The sequence below is a fragment of the Ciconia boyciana genome, chromosome 25, assembly GCF_034638445.1.
Source record: "Ciconia boyciana chromosome 25, ASM3463844v1, whole genome shotgun sequence".
NCBI classification, from domain to species: Eukaryota; Metazoa; Chordata; class Aves; order Ciconiiformes; family Ciconiidae; genus Ciconia; species Ciconia boyciana.
The window spans coordinates 972,503-996,237 of record NC_132958.1 but is presented as its reverse complement, the minus strand read 5'-3'; the positions used below and the strand labels follow the sequence as shown (position 1 = coordinate 996,237).

Here is a 23,735-nt window from a genome sequence, read left to right as displayed (position 1 = left end):
GCCAAATCTTTTGGCTTATTATATAACCTAATAAATAGCTTGAATTCCTAAAATTAGTACAGGTACCAAATTGACCACAACTCCTCCTCATAATTGAGCTAAATCCATCTTTTAAGGACCTTTAAACCATGGAATTTGACCTTTTGAAACCGTAGTGGCTTTATTTGCCAAAATGCTTTGCAGTTGACAGACTTGCCAATAAATACTTCAAAATCTCATTTAGGGAACGTTGCTGCTATATCCCATTCCGACCCTTACATAAAACCAGAATCACATGTTAAATAGTTATAAAACATTCAACTGCGGAAATTTTCTCCTTAAATACAAGTGCACTTATTTTAAGACCCAAACACAATTGTCTCTTCAGTATATAAACATATGCAAGTGGAAGTCACTGAGAAGTATAACACACCACCACGGAGGGCAGAGGTGGGATTATACAGAAGGAACAGAGCGTTTCAAACTGATGGGACCACGCTGGTTTCTGCAAGAGCCCCAGATCACTCTATAGTAAGCAATAAAGAGAAAAAGGCCAAGATTAGTTAGGGAAAAAAAACAAAATATGGCAAACTTTACTTCTGTGAAGACATAAAAGTCTCAGGAAGCATAAAACTTAAGCTTCTTCTGATAAATTTGAGGCAGAAGAAGAAAGCTGGTAGAAGCACAGGAAAACCAAGCTCCCCTTTGAGTTCATCTCCATGCGCAGCTCTGCACTTCTTAGAAAATTGGAAGATTTTAAACTTCAATAAATCCAAGGTGGAGACACTCAAAGTTGAACAATAAAAGACCTTATCTTCCAGTTCCCGCCTAGGTCAACAATCCTTTGATTCCCTATATGAAACACAAATAGAAGACAGGGAAGAAAAATACACTACTCCCATCAAAAGAGAGGTTCAAAACACCAAAGGGCACAACTCTGCTCCTCTGCCTCCTTTCAGACGAGGTACTCGAAAATTTATGATTACAGCTAAGGCCAGCTACCCTATAAGCACAAAGAGCCAATCAGGCAGAAAATATGATTATTAACTGCAGGTAGTCTTGACTAAAAGAAAATACATTGAGGAAAGAAAATTTTCTCTTTCAACAATTTTCATTATGCTCTTTTGTCATCAGAATGAACTTTTCATACAAAGCAGTGGAGCGATTTTCTAAGTTTAGTAAGACATAATAAAATAATAAAGGGAAGGGTTTTTTCCAACGGAAAAAAGACAAGAAAGCTAACTAAAGCAAACTAAAATATCAGCCGAAGATTATATTGGAAAACCTGAAATATTTGGAAAATTTTTAGATGAAAAGCTGATCTACGCCTGCAAGTGATCTACCATAGGCTTGTCTTCTGCACCCTATTGAGATAACTTTTCCACCCAAAGATTCTGTTCCTTAGATAAATCTTTAAAAATGTGGGGGGTGTTTGTCCATTTTCTATTGGAATGCAAGATTTCAGCTCGCATTGTTCTTAAATGGAACTAAATGACCCATAAATCATTCAAGTAACCATAGGAGGGCATACTATTAAAATATGCACTTTTCTTCTGGTTTTACTTATCACCCTTGGTTTATTCAAGAAGATGCAGAAATGACTCGGCAGGTTTTAGCTATTCCTGGTTGCCACAGGCAGAGTCAACAAAAGTTTAAGTAAACATGTCAAACATCTCTCTGCAGCGTTTACTGTAGAACACACAATTTTAAAAAAAGATTTCTCTTCACGTTAATAAAACTTAGAACATCCTGTTCTTACCAACACCAGATTTTTATAAGTATTTCCTAAAAGCTGAATTGGTCTCTTGCATCCTCTTAAAGAGAGCAGACCAAAGGAGAGGTACAGGCATCCCTGTACACATACATGTTTCTTCCCAACTCAAGGAAGGATCATTACCTGCAACTAAGAGCAACTAACACATAAAAACAAATGATCTGTTTGTATTGAAAGGTATCAGAGACACTCAGTTCACAGAATAAAAGGTTATCCTCATCATTTCCCCCCTACCTTTCTAAATTGACAAGGACTTTACAGGAACAAGCACACAATTTGCTGTACGACTAATCATAGCAACCAAAACATTGGCCAGAATATAGTTTCATTCAAGAAACTAACAAAAATATCCAAAGTAGTTCCTCTTTACCACGGTGGTAAACTTTTCCTTTCCCCCAGAAACACTTCTACCTTCTCTGTCTTCATGGATTTCGCTCCTCCTTCTTCCCTCTCCTTGCCCCTGCTCTATTTTCTTACCCTTGGAACACCTTCTCCGATTTCAGATCCACCTTTTTTTGGGAGCAGCTCTCCAAAAGCTTTCGCTAACTGCCCTGTATTTGACCTGCTATCTTGTGTTTCATATTTATCCTTTGAAAGTAGACTAACTACCTCTTGGATCTTGGACTGCATCCTGGAAATCCCAATGGATGTCTACTCTTATCACCATCTCAACAACTAGAAACGAGTCCCAAATCTCACCTGCACCCAAAAGTTGTTTGTAACAGTGTAGTGATGCCCACGCAGAAGAAAATGGTCCCAATCAACTGGCTGGTAGCCCACTGGTCAAATCCAACACACATGGCATCAGCTAGCAAGAAGGGCACTGCTATAGTTCCACTGAAACACGTTAAGTAATGCTGTGAAGAGAAAAAAGATTTGTTAATACTGCAGCCAATACTAATAAGTAAATAAATTTATGACCATCTTTTCTTTTGCATTGGATATTTTTGCTTTTGAATTATCCACCAAAGCTCTCACTTCCTGGTCTTAAGCATTTCTTCAGGTATTTTCCTTCCATGTTGAGCTACCACTAGCCTGTTGCTAATGATCGCTATTTCCGTAGGATAAACCGAAATTTTAGGTTATTTACATAGCTACATGGCTACTGCTCTTGATGACAAGCTATGTAGGTAACTGTGCCGAAAACAGCTTCTAACACAGAACAGCAGACAAATAACTCCATTCACTTTCAACCATGTGAAAAACCATTAGCTTACAAATGAACTTAGAGCACACACAAACTGGGCTGCAAATAAACTCACAAATACCAGAAACTACGTACTCATTCTTTTCCAATCCAAATACATTAAGCAAACAAACAAAACCATATTCAACAAGTAAAAATACAATCCCTACAGAACTGCGTGTCCTTGAGGAAAGGCAGAAATAAAAAGGATGCTTTGGAATGTATTTGGAGATCTCAACATACTTTACAGATATTAACAAATTCTCAGCATTCCTGTGGGAGTTTATTACCATTTGAGAAAGAAAGGAGATGAAAAGAGCTGTTCCGCTTCACACAAGTGTGTGGCTGAGCTGGTAGTAGGGTCAGCTCACCACTGAAGTCCTACTCATAGCAGGAAGCACACGCTCTCACTCTAAGGAGTGCAGAATTTGCCTGCCACACTTATTAGCAAGGCTACAGGTCCAGGATGATGCTATCAAGCTTGCACAATGGAAATTACTAGAGTAGCCACTTTAATATTCAAGATTTCAGGACTAAACCATTATCTCTCTCCATCTTCAATTCCAGAGGTGCCAAATGTCACTTTCTGAAGCTTACCACTTAGCCTTTCCTCGCTTATTTACTAGCAGCAGCTTAGAAGACTAATATTAAAGTGAGTCTCACAAATGCATAAGCCAGCAAACAATAATATAGGTCATTATCAACACAATAATCTTTGTGATCAACTTCAGAAGAAACTATCTTAACACTTTCTTCAAACATGTGAGCGTGTGGGAAGAATAAAATTATCACATACACAAATGCAATCAACTACATAGAAAATGCTGAACAAGCTTTAAAAGAAAATATTATAGCTGTTTTGAAACATACCTGTAACCCCAAAAATATGCAGAGATACCAAGGAGGAACGTCTTCAATAGTGTAAATCATGTCAGTTCTCTGTGCATCTAAACTGCCACTGCTGTCCAGCGTCTCTGCCAAAGAGCTCTATTTTGATAGGGAGGGTAGAAAGGTGGGGAGGGTTAAAAAGTGGGGGAGGACAAAAAGGACAAACAGTAGGTTACTGTTACATATGAATAAACTGAATGTGAACTATCAGGCAATTCCCAGATACTCCAAGGCTGGTATAATACTCCCAAGCAATGTTGATATGTTGCATTTTTAAAGCCTTTTATCTCTGACGACGAGCTCATCTCCAGCTGTAGCTACTGAACTTGTACCAAACACATTCACTTCTATAAGCCATTCCCTGCTTATTATACTAACACAACAATTGTTCGTTTACGATATAACTGACCTGGCAGCCAAAAGTTGCCCAAAAATGGGATTATCATGATAGAACCATTTATTTAAAAAAAGAAAAAGAAAAAAGAAACCAGCAAAAAAGGAAGAATCGGAACTAAGTAGAAGAGTTAACAATAGCTATTTTCAAAGCAGAATGGCTATCCTTGCATAAGAGACCAAAATCACAGGCAAGAAAGTTCCTCATTACGGTAATTGCTTCCCCGCTTAATTCTTACTCAATTTCAGTCTTGGTTAACCTTTTTTAGCCACAAGATTTATTATTTTTGCTTCCACCCCACATTCAAGCACTCAAGAAAAATGTTAATCATTGTAACTCAATACATCCACAGCCAATTTGTATTAGTCAAGCGGACTTCCTCCAAAACTACAGGAATTTAAGCAAGACCACATTCTGGCCTACCATGGGCCCTAATTTGCAGAGAGCTAACAGACAAGTGACCACACATATACACGCATCAGAATCCCTGCAGATTTTCCAGTAAAACAACCTTCAGCTCAATCATTTCTTCTTTACAACCAAGTGGAACTGTTTTGTTCAAATCGGTTTTGAAATTCCTGAGAACAAGAACACAATGCCCCAAAGCCCAAATAACAACAACAAAAGCAGGAGGAAGTATCGGATTTTATCATTTCAGCTCAACTAACCAAAAAATACCTTATATAACTACTGTTCTGACCTAATCCACACTAGAACATAACAAACTCATGTGAAGTAGCCTTACACAAAGACCAGGAACTTTGCCAGACTTGTGACTTTGCCGCAAATGGTCTTTACTTCTTCAAAAAAATCACAACACATCCACAGATTATGCTTAGATAATCTCCATTTGGTTTATCATCTACAAGGTCAGGGAAGCCAAACTGACCCATGGTACTTCCTTCTTACCTCCGATTTCTGTTGGGAAAACAAATGCCACTGGGTTAATTCAAATTCAGGTAGTGTAAATGACCACCCTGCTATGGAAAGGTCGAGGGTATTACAGTGGAAAAGCAAAATATAGAAACATTAATTTCAGAAAACTCTTTTTAACAATGTTAAGCACCGAGCAATCTGCTCACCAGGGTTAGTTTAAATAAGGTACAGGTCCTAAACAGAGGACTAAGGGAAATTGTTCAGTGCGCAACTCATCTTGCCAATTTGCAGCACCAATGTAATTTTTAGACCGACCAAAAAATGAAAGACTGCTCTCCTGACCTGATTCTCTAAAAAACGACAAATAAAAAAAACCTCAGGAACTTGAGTTTTAGAGCTTCACCTCATACTGGAGGGAGAGAACTGAGCAGCAGTAAACCTGTACATGTCTTATCTCTAACTGGAACTTTGGAAAAACCGTGTACATCCTCACGTCAATGCAATTATGTGTAGATCCAAGGCAGGACACAAAGTGGCTGACCCACAAAGACAGGCAGAAGGAGGAAGACTCAACAGCCCACGTAGTTATGGACAAACAGCAGGACATTTATCATCACTAGAGGCTTCTTCGAAGGACTTGCTCAGGAAAACAAAGATTCACCCAGAGAAGCTCCTGTGATACTTTCTGTTGTCATAAAGCAGTTTTGTTAACCCTCCCCCAGAGACTGTACACACACACACATATATATATATTTAAAAAAAAAAAAAAGTGTGTGTATGATTGCTTCACCTCCCCTCAATTTCACTGCAACATACACTCCACCTGAGAACTTTGCTCACCGGTGATACTGCCTGTTTATTCAACATTTTGACTAAGAGGTCATCATACACTTACAGAGAGGCAGAGGTCACGAAAGAAGAGTACGAATGGTTACAACATCTGCCCGTGAGGTAGGAACAGAGAGGTATCAGCAGAAATTAACTGTTTGCTTCATGAATCACGTCAACATTAGCTTGCTGAAGCCACCCAAATAGCAGCACAGATTTAGGAGAACAAACTGGGGATAGTTCCCCACCTGACTGCAGTGTGAAAAGATAAAACACGTACCACTGTGCACTGAGCAACCTGCACTACTCCTTCCAAGGACGGAGAGAAATGAGATTTTCAAAGTTCATGATGTTCCCACGCAGGATACCAGGTTCTCTAAAAATCCAGTAAGTGATTTGTGCAGATTGGTGGCTCTGTTTTGGCCCCTGCCTTTTGAAAACCCATCTAACTGGCCTCTTTTCTAACTTTTCTAACTTTGCCAGACCAACATCCAGTAGCTACCTAAATGTTCCACTTAGTGCTGAACACTAATTTTTCTTCATAGGACTGATGAGGTTGCATCAAGTACATTCCTTAACTTCTCCACCCACCCATCTATTATATTACACTATATATATTCCCCATCTTCTTTGGGCAGCAAAAATCAGAAGCCATGGCCTGTTTCTACCAAGACGACCATGGCACATGTAGCAAGTTTATTAGTCCTTTCAGAGCTTTTAATTTATGATTACATTTATGCCCACATTTGTCTGCAAAGAATAAAAAGATGAGCAGGCACCAGGCCTAGGAACAAGGCAACTCATCCATGGCACGTAGAAAACTCTCTTTGGGCACAGATCGACAACTGCTAACCAACTTAAGCTCTCCTTTAGAAAATGAAGTTTATAGGTCTTCTAACAAAAGAATTTCAAACTTTAAGCCATAATTGTCATAGCAATGTCTGTCCTACACAGCAAAGTGGTCGGATAAAAAAAATCCAGCATACTCCTCATTCCTTCCAAAAGCCAGACTTATTCCACTTTGGAAGAGAAAGCTTTCACCTTCATAAAATCTTTAGCAGATAATGGCTAAAGGGAACCAACGTAAAAGGGAACCAACGTAAAAGGGAACCAACGTAAAAGGGACCAAGGCGGAACAACGAGGAATTTGAGAACTAGGGTGAGGTCTGGCTATCCTGCTGGTAAGTCACTCGGTAGTCACTGGCCCTTTCATATCTCCAGCGTGTGCCTGCTGGTTTAATGTACTGACTACGTGCTAGTGCTTGCCGAGTACGCCACAGTATGCCGTAGGGAATTGCTGGGAATGAACTGCACCTTTTTGAATGAGATACCCATCAGAGACTAATACTTTTTAAAAATTATTTTTAATTGGCCAAAGGTGGGACAACACAAAAATGCAAAAAAAGCACAGTAGTAGTATAAACAGGGGGGGGAAATGAAACAGAGATAAAGGTGGAGCAAAAATGGTGTGGGGGGGACAACACAACAAATAAACCAACAAACCCACCCCCAAATCCAAAGAAGCGAACACCACCAACAGTGCAAGATGAAGGCTCTGTTATCAAGTACTAGTGGGAAGGACCAAAAGAAAACTCATTAACTGCAGGGAATAAGGCCTTTAGAGAACTACCTGAAATAAGGAGCTGACAACATGTTCAAATTAATTCTACTAAGCAATAAGCAACATTGTATTGCTTATTTTATAGGGATGCAGCAATACAGTTATTTCTCATCTGGGCTAACAGTTTATTGTTTCAGATAACAAATATTGTGAGACAATGTAAGCACTGGGCATCCTCCACCAACTAAGTACATTTCAGTCCTCTTTGTTAAAGGCTTTTTATTCAAGGCCTTTCATTTGCTTTTTTGGTGAATGATCTCTCAAGAGGAATGCAAAGCCAAGAACAAACATGCTTCATGCACACATTTATTTTAAGGGAAAAGCAGGAGGTCTGCCTAGATCACCAGAAACACTATCTTAATACATGAGGCTGTTAATTGCTACAGCCCCTCCTTTCACTGTTCATACATTGTAAGCCACAGCAAAGCTTTAACTCAAGCAGATTTGGTTGATTAAAAGCTCATGGTCTCTTTAAGGGGAATTATCATCCATCATTTACAGTTCTGATCACATGGATCAAGTGGAAGGGAGAAAAATATATGTTTGGTAAAAACAGGCTATGAAGACATGCCTTAATGTCTAGAGATCGCTAATCTTAGTTGCGCAATTCCATCCCAACGCCTTTTGCTCAAGGCTTTTATCAGATTGTCTCTCTCCACACTAGTTTGAGCATGCTCCAAAAATCAGCCAGCAGAGACATATGCATGCCAACAGTTGCCAATATTTGTCCATTAAAATAGCAGCATGATCAAGATGGTAGTAGAGATGTATTCGAGACATTCAGGCAGACTATCTGGAAAGAGGCAGACTATACGAAGGCACATCGTGGCATTCATAACATTCTTCTAAAATGTAACACCGAAAGATCTCTGTCAGCATCACCTGTTTAGGGTACATTTTAAATCTGAAATTCAGAAGTGAATTTTGATGTCTGAGTTAGAAAACCTTAACTACACCCTTTGGTATCATCCTTGCCCCAACAGAAGTTACAGCCTCAAAGAAATGAGCATCATGATGCTCTTGCTTGGAACCAAGAGAGTTTTGTTCTTGTTTCAATCAGGACATTTGAAAGATCTGGTCAAATGGAGGCTTTTCTGAGATAAGGCTTACCCAGAAAGCCAATTAGACCTAACCATTTCAGAAGAAGGTGCTGTTCAGATTTACCGTAATCCTCTCCCTTATTTTAAACAAAAGCTTAGATTCACACTGTCTTTTCTTGCAAGATTATTATTGAACAGGCTTGAGGAATGATGGAGTTGAGAAGAAAGCTGGAAAAATCACAACAAAATTGGTCTCCTTTGAGGCCTCAACTGGGTCTTTCTGAAGAGCTAAGATACAATCATCGTTATCCTAAGGAAAAACGTTCAAGCGTTTTTATAAAAGACCTGACCTTCATTCACAAAGCTGTCCCTAAATAATAATAAGCAGCCCCTTACTTGAAAGAAGAATTAGAAAAATCAAGTTTATGAGGTTGGAGCTTGGAAGAAATTGGGAAAGAGCATGGAAGATCCCACTTTTGAAGGTGTTCAACACCACCAGTTTACTTGACTAAATGCAGAAAAGTTAAGAACTGAAGAACAAAACAGAATGACCTCATCAGGGAAACCACGCAAAAGGCCAACGGAAATGAAGAAATCAAAAAATGGTGTATTATGAATTTTGGTGGCAGGTCAAAGTGCATTAACTGCTTCTAACATTTGCTGAGTCGTTCCCCGTGTTCTGCAACCAAAATGTGTGACCGGAAGAGTCATGAGGACAGAACTCCCCCAGGCCTGATCTGAATCTGGAAGTCAGCACGTTTGATTAGAGAAAGAAAATCTCTCAGTCAAGTAAAACTAGTGTGGGCAAACAATAGAACTGAAAAAGCAAGAATGAGTTCTCACCTAGCAGGAAACCACTACATACCTTTTCTGCTATGCCATTTTCTGTAGTATAGATGGCCATCAACTCTGTGTCTTCTGTATCCTGATCACCACTGGATGTTGCTCCACCATTTATCACGACCTCAAAAAAAAAAAAAAAAAAGAAACACAAGGTCTTAAAATAAACATTTTCTCTGCAATCATACCTCATGTCACTCAGTTTTATCTCTTGGCACTTGACATCTGCTTTTGACATTTTGTCAGAGAATGTTACAAGCATGGCAAGCAATCATTTCTACAACAGCAGGCCTAGGAATATACAGAAACTTGAAAGACATCGCACACTGCTCCTCAAAGCCTGGACAGTGTCAGCTGAGGGCAGGGGGAAACCAGCAGCACACTGATTGGAAGAGTTCTTAAGAGGCTGACAGGTAAAACAGAATGCTACGACTGAAAATCTGAGTAAGTAAAAGAAAACAAGCGTTTCCTTGCTGTTGCCTGCTACTCTTAGCCAAGCAACTCAGGACATACCGGGGGCTGGTGTATCCTGCAGTAGGACAGTTAACTGTTCTGGGGAATCGCATGTCCTGTGAACCGCACTGTTTTGGAGCACAGACGTGAAATAACTACAGACAACATAATTGACTGTTTATATATAAACAGTAACAAGTGGCAAAAGAGGTTTTACTAACTACTTGTGGAAATAAAGGTTTTGTTCAACATGGTTAGAACAAAGCATTATTCACTGATTCACACCGAGCTTGACTATGTAGTACCTGAAGGTGTTACTTACAGGCAGGGTGAAAAAGGTGGGATGTTTAGATTCGTCCTCATATTTGCCTTCTGCTGAGCCTCCCGCCTCCACTGATTTCGAAGTGGTATTCTTACCAATCCCCATCGTTTCCAGAATGTCAAGGACCTGCATACAGTACCCAAGCGGATGCTTCTGGGATGACAGGCCAAGTACTAAGGACGATTTCTTATTTAAACAACAGCAGCACCTCCAGGAATCACAAAAGTGCTCAGTAATTCAGCTGGGACATTAGGGTTGCTTTTTTAAGTATCGTTAGCATCAATGGCACCTAGAATTGAAGAGATAAATTAATTTTTTCTTGATTACCTAAGATACATGTACAAACACACATGCCCCGCAGCCTTGGTTCCTGTTCACGCTCATGACTCACCAACTCTTATTCCTTTTTGATCTGATAATTAGCAGATTACTATTTAAAGATAAAGCTAAAGTATTTTAAACTCTTTCAGATGGGAATACTGTGATTATTCTCTCATTCTTCTCTTGTGATCTTCAATTATTAGTAGTATATTGAAACCTTGGCTTTCTTTCAATTTCACAGTCATTTCCATAGAATTTTTTGGGAACAAAGTACAGCCGTACTCTAGCTACGCAGTGATGTAGAACAGCTTGCTATTGAACATCCACTGCAAACAATACTTGTGCTTCTTCAAAGAGTGTAAATTTGTAGACCTACTCACAAGTTCACCTCTGTATAATTAAATCCTTCCTTTTAAAACAACTTGTTTTTAAATAAAAAGCATTCAGGAAGCTTAGACTAGATGGCCAGTGAAGCACACCCGACTTTCAGTGAGCCTATTTCAGACAGGCAGAAACAGCCCTTTCTGCTGAACACCCTTACCTGAAATTATCCCAGTTGCACGAGGGATGTTCAAGTTAATCTGCCTGATGATATTGAAGCAACTGCTTCAGGATAAAACTGTGCATTTTAATTAGTATCACTACTATTTTGGCACAGGAACAGGAAAGATCTTACAGCTTACTGGTTCTCTTTTGTTTTCCCAGATGGGTCACTACAGTATAGTTTTCCCACATTTGCTCCTTAAATTAGACCTGCCAGTCCATGGCCACCCACACTTTTACCATTTTGAAGACTAAGGAACATGAATTAACAGATATGAACCTAAACTTCCCATGAGACAGCATAGAATATTCTGCAGCAAACCAAGTTTTGCTACCTGTGGTTAGCGGAGCTTCAAAAAAGAAAGTGCAGCTGCAGAGAGCTGCGGATGAAACAAGCCAAGCTACAGATGAAAGTACATGATAGAACCTGAAAAATGGCCTTTTCCAAATCTTATCAAGTGAAATTTTCTGCAAAACCAGGAACACAATCGAGCAGCAAACCCCACTACCCACTGGCATTACTTCAAAAGCAAGTGAATGACATTTTCAACTTAATTGCTAGAGGTGGAAAGGCAGCTAATGGACATTCAAAACACACAGTTATGTATATATTAGAAAGCAAAAAAGTAGGGTTTGGGTTTTTTCTTAAGCTTCCCTTCCAAAATGCTGCTCAGGAAAATGCCAGCAGCTTGAATGTCTACTGTAATTGCAATAATAATGAAACTTGACAAAGACCCTTCTGCTAGGGGCAATTTAGGACTGTTTGAAAAATTACAGAGTACTAATATTTTAGAACTTCTTAATAGCTGTTAATTGCCCATTTGCTAGAAAATTCTGGTTACTTCAGGTGAAAGAGATATTAATCTTTCAAAGCGATATAACTTTTCAAGAGAGAAAAATATATGTACATAAGAAATACTACTTGGGCACTGAGATACCCTTGAAGCACTCCTAATTAAATCAAAATGGAATGGAAAGTAGTGCCTTCAAATAAGGGTTTAATTAAGACTTGTTTCTTAAAGTAAATATTAAGATAGCATAATTAATTATTTCTCACTTGAACTTAAGATTAAAGGAGAAGACTGAGTACTGCCATGCCATTCTGGGGGGGGGGAAAAAAGGTATTCCCATTTTTACAATAACCACAGACTTCCTCTTCAAAAGTGCAAATCTCCAGACGCGAACAGCAACTTTAAATTAGTTTGTCTGCTTCTGAGTTTGTGCACAGGTAACTGGTGATGCCTCCTCAAATCTTTATAGGAACATTGGTCTCAAAGCTGCCTATGCCGGTCTGAGACGTGACATGAGCAGGTTAGAGAGGAGGAGGAGATAGATACTAGTTAAAGGTTTGGGGGGCAGTGGGGGTGTCTGGGTGGGGGTTTTTTTGGAGGGGTTTTACTTGCTTTTACTGTAGAGGCATGAGGGATTTTTTTTAAGCACACAAAAAAAAAGAAAAAAGAAGAAAGAAGAAAAAAATTTGCCTTTTTCTGTCAATGTAGACATATTTTATTCTCCAAGAAAATCAGTGATGGAGACATGCGCAGTTTACTCTGGTAGCTTTCTCATCTCAGATTGGAAAGAAAAAGGGAAAGGGCAAAATTACACCTCCCTAACAAATGCAGCCATGCCAATAAAACACCAGCGTAAGAGTTACACCAGCAGGAAACCTGCCATTCAGGAGATCTGGTTTAAGGTATTCCGGCACAATAAGCTGCTTAGTTAGCATTAACTAGCATCTCCACTGATGCAAAAGAAAAGACCATATAATCCCATTTTACTTCGCATTGCAAACAGTAAGACTGCTATCTTCTCAAAGAAGATGTGATCATTCCTCGGGAATTGAGAATTGCATCAGGAGTGCATGCAAATAAGCTGTGCCTTGTATTAATTCTTGAGAGCTGAAACACAATCGCTAGAACGATAGTGTTTGGATGAGGGTTCCCAGATGATGACGAACAAGTGACTCCAAATTAACAGGAAAAAATAGCCTCATCTTTTCCTAGCATACTTTCCCTAGCAAGAGTGTTTGTGTACACATGTATACATGCACACAAATACCACACCTACGTGAGTCAGGGGGGCGGTCCCAGGAAAACGAGGAGAACAAATTTCCAAACTCTTCTTGCAATTAAACTTGCACTTAATCGCACAGATGATAATCAGATTTTCAGAATACCTTTATTCTGCAATCAGAAGTATCAAACTGAAACAGAAATCTTTAGGTAGCAGCAGATCAGGTTATCTGAAAGATATCATTCTTCTTTATCAGACCTCTTATCCCACCAACTGAGCATAGCTGAACAAGATGACTCAGACATTTTATAGCCCTCCATAACAAATCTCACTGATCAGAAGCTGAAAAGTCATGTAAAAAGAGATAAAACTCACTCAACATCAGCTACATACACCCAGTATAATAAATTATCTGCTGCCTTCAATCAAATGGAAAGGCTAGAAGTGACATTTCCACCAGGATACTGATTAACATTCATCTCTTTCTATACCAAATTATCTTCAGTGCTCATACATTATTAACCCAGGAAGGCCAAAAGCTGACATGGGTTTACAGTGCTTTAGATAAGATTAGTATCTAGACAAATAGCCTACTGCAGGGGATAGTCCAGGTGCAAGTTCACAAGAGGAAAACCCTCCTAGCCAGGGAAAGGCCACTCTGCATCTTCGACATGCTTGCCTTTTCTCTGACACACAAATCTTCTCCCAGATTTGGTACCATTGGGACAGGACACAAAGCTACAGGAGTGTCTGGTTTGACACAACATGGTAGTTCTTACACTTTGCATTTTCATGACTACTAACAACACATTTTCTATTTTACCATGGGAGCTCTCCTATTTTTTTTTAAACAAGTTACAGTGCATTTCAAAGTTCAGTGAAAGAAAAAAAGATAAAAACCATCAGAGATGGAGATGTACAATGCAAGAGTGTAATTAAATGTACCTTTCTTTTTCTTCCTGCAGTTTCTGCCCACAAGTCATTACTCTGGAACCTCTGCCACAAATAAATACATTCACTGAAGTATACAACAAAGGTTTTCCTACAGAGAAATCTGCCCATATACCAAGACAAGCTGCACAAAAAGCTTCTGTTTCACAAGGTACCAAACTGCATGCAAGTCTGTCTAAAAAGTAATTTGAAAACTCATTTTTTACTAGATTCAAGAGTTAATTTGGGCAGGACAGAAGATACAGATATACATAAAGAGCTTATTAACATGGAAAGGAAAAACGGACCATGAACCCCATTAAAGGAGTAGGCAATTGTAATATATACGTCTCCCCCCTTGCATGCATTGTTTTCTTTAAAAGCAGAATCATTTGATATAGTTTTGGGCTGAACCACACTAAAATGTTCCCTACTTTTTCAGATTAGTCTGAGAATACCCAGTAACAACTACAAAAGACAAATTGGAAAAAAAAAAATCAGATTTGCTGTGATGGCAGTCATTTCTACAGTGCTATGTTTGAGGGCCTTTAACATCTGAATCCAGAGCTTGGCAAAGCAAAGATTGGGGAAAACAAAACCAATCTGACCTCCAGACTGCACAACATGCTTGGGGCAATAGCTTGTTGGGGCTTCTCTGTTTGTTTGGGGTTTGTTTTTTTTTAAACGTCCATTAGAAGAGTCAACAATTTGTCAGGTGCTGTCAGACTGGCAGCACCAGAACTGGGAAGCAATGCTGGGTTCAGGATACGTCGCCACTGCGATATCGCCCCACATTTGCAATAAACATACCTAGAGGTTCACCCTTTGGAAGAAGCTTAGTCTGGACCTCAGGTTCCCCCATGATTGTCATGATGACATTCAACTCTGAAAATTGCTGTTTTTCCAAAGTGTAAGAATGATGCAGGGTTTTTTTCCCCAGAAGCTTTAAGAGGGAGGCAGTTCTATGTATTTCCTTATTTGCCAAACTGAAAACAAAAACTTTCTAAAACCATGAGGGTCTTTCCAAATTCCAACCAGATCTCCAATTTCTATCAACTGAGCCAGACCCACCATACAAGGATGTTAGCCAGAATACTTTAGACTTTCCATATTGATTTGTGCAGCTGCTTTGCGAGGACAGGAGACAGCTGACCCAGCATAAAGCTGAGCAGATAAACATGAGCAATGGGCACAAAGTTTGAACACAACTTAAGCGGCCTGATTTAGTGCTTTGCACGTGGGGCCGCAACATTTTAGAACTGGTACCAGGTCTCCTAAAACCACAGCTGCAACCAGAAGCTGCTGGACAATCACAAATGTTTTACTGCTCTATAAAGTGGCAAAACTGTCTGCAAAGACAAATGGAAATTGGCTGCCTTATAGTTGTGGTATGCTGTATTTCTTTCCTCAAACACTAAGTTCTGCTGGAGGAGGTCTAGGACACAAGTAAACCAGATGGTAAAAAAGTTAGGAGGAGAATCCTAGCTAGTCTGAAAGGCAAGTGTATTGCCTCCTATCTCTTAGCATAGTACAGGTGTCAAACAGAATTAACTAGTTAATCAGTACCTGTGGTCCTCCCCTCTCCACCTCGACCGTGGAAAATCAGGAACTGACCTACATTCGGTGGCCCTACACTGCTGTGCAAGGCAAGTTCTTGTAAAGCGAGCACAACAGGCATGCTATAAAACAAGCTGGCAATGAAACAGCACATTCTTTAGAGCGTACTGATGGAAAAGCTCCCAGGAGCACTAATGTAGGTATGCCACCTGGTAAGCACATGTCGCACCGCCCCGAGGAAGGAGCGATGTCAGATCCAGCCCAGGATCTTTTTGGCTTTTACAGATGGGTGAAGAGCCAAGAGAGCTCAGTCTGTTGCATAGACTAAGGAGATGAGAATCACATTAAGGTGACAGCTTAATTACAATCTTCAATTTATTATTTGTAATTAACTGTCAGATTCATGTGAATAACAACAACTTTCTCCTGCAAGCAGAGATGACTCTCAGCCAGAAGTTGTCCAGCCTTACATCAACCGAGGTTAGCTTCACCTAAATTTTAAACAAATTCAAAACACTTGAGGAGAATAACCTGAACTGCAGCAGTACATCTGGAGTTCCACCACCTTCAATGGCAGTTTCAAGCATCTGGCATCTCTAAAACTCAAGTACACGATGTGTTTAAATACAAATCAAGGCATCCGCTACGTCTGAGATTGTATTTTTGGCCATGGACACACGACAGATGTGGAAAGGGATTTGGACTCCCTGCACATCAGGATATTTTATTATTAAAATGTACCAAGGCTGAGCAGAAGACAAAACCAGTTTTAAAATCCACTTCACTCACTCATACCCAATACTGTGAGCACTGCAGAGCTGCTTCTGGAAAGGGCATGCTGTAGACTGCAACTAAAGATAAATTCTCAGTTCCTGTAGCATCAGACAGCTATGAAGAATTTAAGCCAGTAACAAATGCACCACATCTACTTTGTTTAGTTTAAGAAAGTGCATTTAGGCCAAGCAGCTAATACTACTCTACAAGCACGAGGACGTATTAAAGAGAAACTGCATGCTGCGGGACAGAGCAGCTTAGTTTGGTTGCCAGCTGACGTTCACCAAGAGACACGGAGAAGGGGGACACAGGCAGACGCACAGCTCGGATCGGCACGGGAGTATCCAGGGAGATGCACATGGCTGCAGAAGGCAGCAGGATGGATGCCAGGAGATCAGGGAAGTTTTGAAAGAAACTCCTTCACCAAAACACTGTACCAAACTGATTAGGGAAACAGGAGTGCTTCTGTGCTTTCAAGACCGGCAACGCAGACAATTAAGGAATTTTGTGGAGGCTCCAATTAGACAAGTTTACTTACAGGGTACAGCTACCCCTGGCCAGACACACAATTCCACACAAAAGCCAGGCAATTCCCAGTTAATTATGGAACAGCAGCTTTCTCCAGATTGCCACTGGCGCTAGTTAAGCTCATTGCACAAAATTTCTGTACTGATTTTGTGCCATTAAGGTACTGAAAAACAAAGATTCCTCTTCCTGTTATTAGACGCACCTTGTCTTCTGTGCATCACATGGGAGCCACAGGCACTGTGGTTTGATTTTCTACATGTCCTCGCTTTTCCAAGTCCTGAGTTATGCTATTTTTAATACTAAAAGAACCTTAGAACAAGATTCCCCCTTTCACTCTCCAGCCTGCCTGCCATAGCTGTTCACATCTGCTATTTAACAGCAGAAATGCAGTAAGCCTGAGAAACTTGTTTCTGAGAAATTCTTAAAAATGAAACAGTACATTATCAAGGGGTTTTAAAATATTAATGACCAATTTACAAGCGATCAAAAGAGTAGCAACTTTGCTACTCAAAGTTGTCCAAAAAGCTGCTTGATGTTTTCCTACAAAGCAAAAAGGTCCTCCCTATTCCAAAGAATTCATCAACAAGTATCTCATCAGCGAGGCTAATAAAGCCCAGCAAGTACTTAACATGATGCAATCAAAGTACTGTCTGCAGACCCGCAACCACAAGTTCAATTGCTTCACAGCGCTGGCCACGAGTATTACATCTCCAGATCGGTACTCGGATATAGCGCCCACGAGGTCCTCTATCCCACAAACTGTTCCAGATACGTAGGTGTGCCCAAAGGGCAGTTTTTCAACCTTCCAGGGGATTTTGACCATCTTACAGACGTGAGAAAAGCTGCACAGCACCCGCGCTTAATCTTCTGTTGCTACATGTAAAAACCATCTTCCTGCTTGAGTCTTAAGTAGAGCTTTTCCTCAGGCTATTTTGAAACTGAGCCTCTTTGGCCCGAAAAATACTTGTGATTTGTCTTTACCAGGCACCTCTTGCACCCAGAGTTCCTTCCCATGAAATGAAATTGCGCTGAAATGCTACCTTGTCCTTAAATGCTACAGAGAAGATTTTCCCTCCACACTCCAGAGCAAACTACACCTACACTTAAAAAAGAAAAGTATACTTCCAATTCCTAACGCAACACTTCACAAGAAGACATCATTTCCCTTTACCTGCAGTAGAAGCAGACAAAGTACTGCTATTTTAAATAAGCCCAAACTTCCTAACATTTAGGTTTTAAAAAACACGAGTTGATGGGCACTTTAAGAAGTTTCAGTCCTAAGTTAGTTTCTCACTTCACTTTAAAGGACATCTTCAAAGCACAAACATATTCTTTCTTTGTAGGCTCTAATGAATTTTTAAGTAGTTGGTATTTTGACTGCCATCCAGAATAGTATGTCTTAACAACTGACCAACGTTATTAGGGCATGTCTACACAAAGACACACAGGAAAGTTATGCTCAAACCTTCCGTTGATTTAAAGCACATTAGCTAAATCTCATTAACTTCCTGTGTGAATGAGCTTGTTGAGGACTTAAATCCAACTGAATGAGATGTTTAACAAAGGATCTCACAGCTTTCAAAAACTACATGTTTGGTTACTCAAATAATTAAAGAGCAGCTTATTTAGGCTGTGATTCTAAACAGAAATATCTGAAACATGAGTATTTCCAGTAAGCGTACGTGAACCTTAAGATGTGTTTGGTCAAGCCATTCCTTGCTCATCTTTCACCCCATTACTCTCTCATTTTATTGTTCCAATAGGCAACAGTTTTGCCAAGTTTCTGTGCACCGTGTGCGCCACCCTCCATAGCAGATCCCATCAATCCGTATGCAATGGTCTGCGTTAACAGAGTCCTAAGGAAGATCAAGAAAGACGTACACAGAAGAAGCCATAAGATTATAATTCAAAGAAGTGTAAGCAAAATCTAGGAGATAACAATTTTACAGCTTGACATCAAGCGACTGATATCAAATGACACCTGCGGTGTTCTCTAGATAGCAAGGACGCTCATGGTAAATAAAAATGAAATAGTGTATCAGTGTTCTTAAAAAAACCCCACATCACTACTTTATAGTCTTACTTGTAGCTCAGTACACCTCCCTCACTGTTTATGGCACACATTAATTTGATTTATAATAGTATACAGTCCTTACAGTCTCCCTGTGGAGCATTAATAATCAAAGAATTCAGGTACCGCCACATTATTATGGATGTTAATACACAGTTCATTAAGGTCCTTCATGGCACTCAGAAAGCAACCTGAGCACACGCTGCTTCTTTTCTCAGCTTTCTTTGTACTTCTACTTGGCACTTTGATGAAAGCTACTTTTTTCCCCAAGACCTTAATCGCATTAAAACAAAGGTGAAGTTAGAGACTCATCTAAGAAAAATTCCATTTATTAAGCAAATCAGAGTAACATGCCAACTTTTTCAACTCTGAATACGAAGCTCCTTTCCAAAGGCTTAGGCATTCCTATGTCTACTTTTGCTACAGATAATCACTCCTTGCTGAAAGAGAACAATTTTAGTCCAGTACGCAATATAAAGCCAGTAACAGATTACACACTTGAAAAAGTTTATACTGAGTTGATTTATTAGATTGTCTTGAAATAAACACTTCCTTTCCATTTAACATAACTTAATAAAAGATTTGGAACTCAAGAAACTTTCAAAAACTAAAGTCTTAAAATCTCTTTTTTACCACATAAACCTCATATAAATTTCTCCCATTTTAAAAATTAAAAGGAAGCCAAAGTTTACAGGTAAACAGGAAAGAGGGCAAATGCTTTTGAGTCTCTCTTTACAGTGACAAAAATTTTAAAATGAAAAATTAAATCCTCTAATCTTCAAGATATTGAAACTTAGTAATTAAAAACCCGAGTTTGTCAGGTTTAAGTTTTCTTCCTTAATAATGCCCACACTAAAGCAGTCGGACTTTTGTAATCGTCCCCATTAACATCTGAATTCAAAGCAGCTCTTACCTCCAGAAACCTGCACCAACTTCTAGAGACCGTCTCAGCCAATTCCTCCACCGTCTTTCTTCCAGCCTATGCTCAGTGCAACGGTTCGAGTTGCAAGCCGCAGCCTGAAAGGATGCAGACATACCGAAGGAGGATTTTTATAATCTGGTTGGGCTCACTACATTGTATAACTGTACTGTGTCCAATCACAATCTCTGCGCGTTACACAACGGCTGAAATGCAGGAAGACACCACACGGTCATAAACTGTTACTACACGCCTCTGCCATAGTTACAAGAAGTAAGCAAACGGACAGTCTCTGAGTAACAGCAGAGTGCATACAGATCAACTCGAACAAGGAGGTTCAAGTGTTTTACATAATCTGCAACGCTACAGGGAGAAAACCCAGCCGGGGCCCCCAAAATTCAAGTTGCATAAATATTTACATGCCTGACTCCAACAGCTGTAATCAGGAGTGAGATTTTCTCCGCCAAATTAGCATTTCCATAAGCCTTTGCTGCGCAGCTTGCACGGAAATATTTTTATTAGCTATTAGCCAGTTTTCAAGGTCCCAGATCTCAAAGCTCTGTTCCATAAGACAAGGTTGAGCAATCCACAACCTCACCAAGAACTGAAAACACACAATATAACTTGTGCTGGGCTCATTCACTTTCCTGATGGAAAATGCTGCATAATAGTGATGTTAAGGCCACAGAGCAAAACGAGATGGAAAGGGACTTGAAACAACAACAACAAAATTAATTCATGTGCAGTCCTTCTGCATGAATCTCTTCTTCTCCCCCTGACCTACCTCTCTTTCTGCAGGAAGACAGCACTGTCTTAAGGCTGCCCTTATACTTTGAAATGTTACTTTATAATTCATCGCATCACAGCCCCTGCCTCAAGTTATCGCTTGCCATCAAGTTTTTACACCATCCCCTTACCCCACGAGAGAAGTAGTTACCTCTCCAAATACATCACGTGCTTGTACTATTAATGAGACACCATCACTTCTACAACCGATACCGTAAGCGATAATTAAAACAGGCCACCAGAAAGTAGCACCCAACTACCAGGCGCTGCGCCCACGTTTATACGCAGCGTCTCTGCCACTTGCGCGCAACTGAGAGCCGGCCAAGAGCACAGCGCTAGTGGGCAGAATAACGAGCTCACTTTACCTGAAAAGCACCTTTTCAGCCCAAATTTGTGGAGGGAAAAGACGTGGAGGTGGCGCCATCTAGCTCCCTTCGCTTAATGAGCAAAGTCAGCGTTACACAAGTGTACAAGTTTGCCATACGCCCCCGAAGCTTGCTTAATTGTCAAGACCTGAAAGCTGCGGATCATCAGTGGATCAGAAATCGGCATGTGCTTGTTCTTGCATCAAAGAACCAACTACTGAATAGGGCGCACTTAATTGAAAGCTGACACTCATTACGTGCAATACTCTTTATTCATCATTTACTGAGAATGCATGGAAGAAAGCCAATTATCTCCACTGATTATTTTATACAATGTGTGCGTATATAAAACCACATTATGTTCCAGCATTTAATCTCCACTGCAAAGCGATGTTGAAAAGTTTCCTCCTCCACTTGCTCCTTCTCCAATTATTAGATTCTTTCCTTTGCTCTTTACTGCTGAATTCGATATGTCTCACAAACAGAAACATCTTCTACTTGCAATATGGAGAAAGTTTACAGCCCTTAATGCAAGCATCACCATATCTTAAGTTTTAAGACCATAAAATATAAACTGCTGTACCACAGGTCCACAGACTGCCTGTGAGATTACTCATCTACAATACTTTTGAGGAATATGCTAGAAATTATTTTAGATTCAAGGCATTTGATGAGCTCACAGGGAGGTACAGGACTAAGCGATCAATGGCAAGAAAAAAATGTAAGGTTTTGAAAGAAATAAGCCATTTTCTTTTTTACTCCAATGTCCAGAATTATCTTTTTTAAATAGTTGCATTAAAAAATGCCAGGGACTCAATGCTGCTTGCCCTGAACATCGAAGTTCAAAGTGTAATTGAGTTCAATGCAAGTAATATTACTTAAGTACCCAATTAAACAAGACTTGTCTATTTACCTTACAATTAAGACTAATCGCTCCAAAGTTCATCACTGGTGAGTGGAGAATTTCATCATTCCAAAGATTTATTTCTGATTACTTAGTATTTACACTCAATCATTTAGTTCAAATAAACCACCTACTAACCTGGACGCCTCCACTTAAAACCCGGCTTCCATGATCGACAGTCTGGACAGATCTAATCGCAGGTTGTTTGGTTAAAACTCCTTGCAGTGAATAGGTACTTAATCACTGTCATACTCGAGATGAATGTTAATTCAAGATATAACTCTTGCGACTACTGTTTCAAGACAGTGGAATATATTTTACAGTGCATCTTCAAACTCCCTAATACTGTGAAAGACAGGCGGGAATAAACAGCTGGGAAGCGCTCTGTATTGCCGCATTTTATTGATGGAAGTGAAATCATGGTAGAAAATTTATCTTGCTCTTTCAGTGCAGGAAGCACTGCCGTGATGATCCTACATAGCTAGTCATCATTTTTATCAGCTGCTTAATATCTGAAATTTAAACTGATAGGAGCATTTCTCTTGCTTGAGAATGTTACTTCTAGGATGAGTTCACTTCTGATTATTATGAGAAAATCCAATTTTTTGCCTTCTTCTCAGACATACAGTGTTCAGTTTAAGGATGAAACAAACACATCAGAGTGCCCTAGTCAAATTACAAATGTTTGCTGTTAGACAGACATTGGTAAACTGACAATTTACAGGCAACCTTCTGAGTTGGAATATTTATTCTGAGGCCATCCTCCCTAGTTTTGCAGCACTCAGTCAGGACAAAATTCTTCTTTGAAGTCACCTCTCTCCACTGTACTGAAAACCCTGTCTTGTGTGTAGGGATGGCAGACAACGGTTATCCCATATGATCAAAACTGGTAATAATATGACCCAGTGACCGCAAACACCTGGTAACTAAATCCCTCCTTTGAACCTTCATCTATTGCCAGGTAATAACAAGAAAAACACAACATAAAAAGGCAAGTCTGATGTAGTCACTGAAAAACTGTAAAACTGTTAAGAAGAGGTTCTCTGTTCCACAATTTATTAAAAAAAAAAAAAAAAAGCCTATTCCAGCATAGCAGATGCCTCACAAATATTCAGCTGTGGCAACGCATCCTTCCCAGAGCAACACGATCAGAAGAAGGCACATCTTCTTTGCAAGAACATCCTGTTTCATCAGGAGGGTGAGGTGTAGGATGCCTCATTTATGATGGCCAAATGAGTCTCCCGACTGCATTTTTGTAGCGATCCCCTAATTTAAGTATTCTTCCTACCTAAGTCATAATAAATATGTATCTTACATCAGTGAAGAGGTTCAATTTATACAGCAGACTCCTGTGAACATCTTCCAGAATACCCTTAACATAATACAGCAAACACAAGAAAACAGCATCACATATTAGTAGAATAAATAGATCCCCTTCCACCCACAACCTGCAACAGCAGAAAGACTAAGCCATTAAGTTTGATCTTACAGAGACATTTATAAAACCACTGAATTATAAATTCCTTGGAAAAGCACTTACCAGAAGATATGCTTTAATATGAAAACATCTACTCTTCTCTTGCCTAATGCTGTGTCAAATATACACAAAGAATTACTGAAATTGCTTTGAAAGCTTACCATTTAATTAAATGAGCAATGCATGGTCCTGGGTACTACACCTACAAGACCCCTTGTACGTGACTCAACCCATTAAAATGTACATCCCTCTCATCGAACAGAAAGGATACCTAGAGGCAGTCCGCGTTAAGTGAATTCCACTTTTCCAGTTAGAGAATGAAATGCTGTGTGCCCAACTTTTCTTC

General features: G+C 39.7%; 1 protein-coding gene across 7 annotated transcripts in view; it reads right to left on the bottom strand.

The window, feature by feature from the left end:
* The window catches only part of SLC23A2 (solute carrier family 23 member 2), a 66,684-nt gene that overhangs the window by 22,020 nt on the left and 20,929 nt on the right, over nt 1-23,735 (bottom strand). For 4 of the 7 annotated variants that reach the window (XM_072846019.1, XM_072846021.1, XM_072846022.1 and 1 more), the window contains 4 exons: nt 10,202-10,490; nt 9,452-9,550; nt 3,810-3,926; nt 2,453-2,610 (listed from right to left, as the gene is read on the bottom strand). In XM_072846019.1, coding sequence (XP_072702120.1) covers nt 2,453-2,610; nt 3,810-3,926; nt 9,452-9,550; nt 10,202-10,333 — 506 coding nt within the window. In that variant the 5' untranslated portion in view covers nt 10,334-10,490. Of the gene's footprint in view, nt 1-2,452; nt 2,611-3,809; nt 3,927-9,451; nt 9,551-10,201; nt 10,491-19,851; nt 19,956-23,735 lie in introns of all 7 variants that reach the window. The other 3 variants (XM_072846016.1, XM_072846017.1, XM_072846018.1) reach the window with 1 other exon arrangement.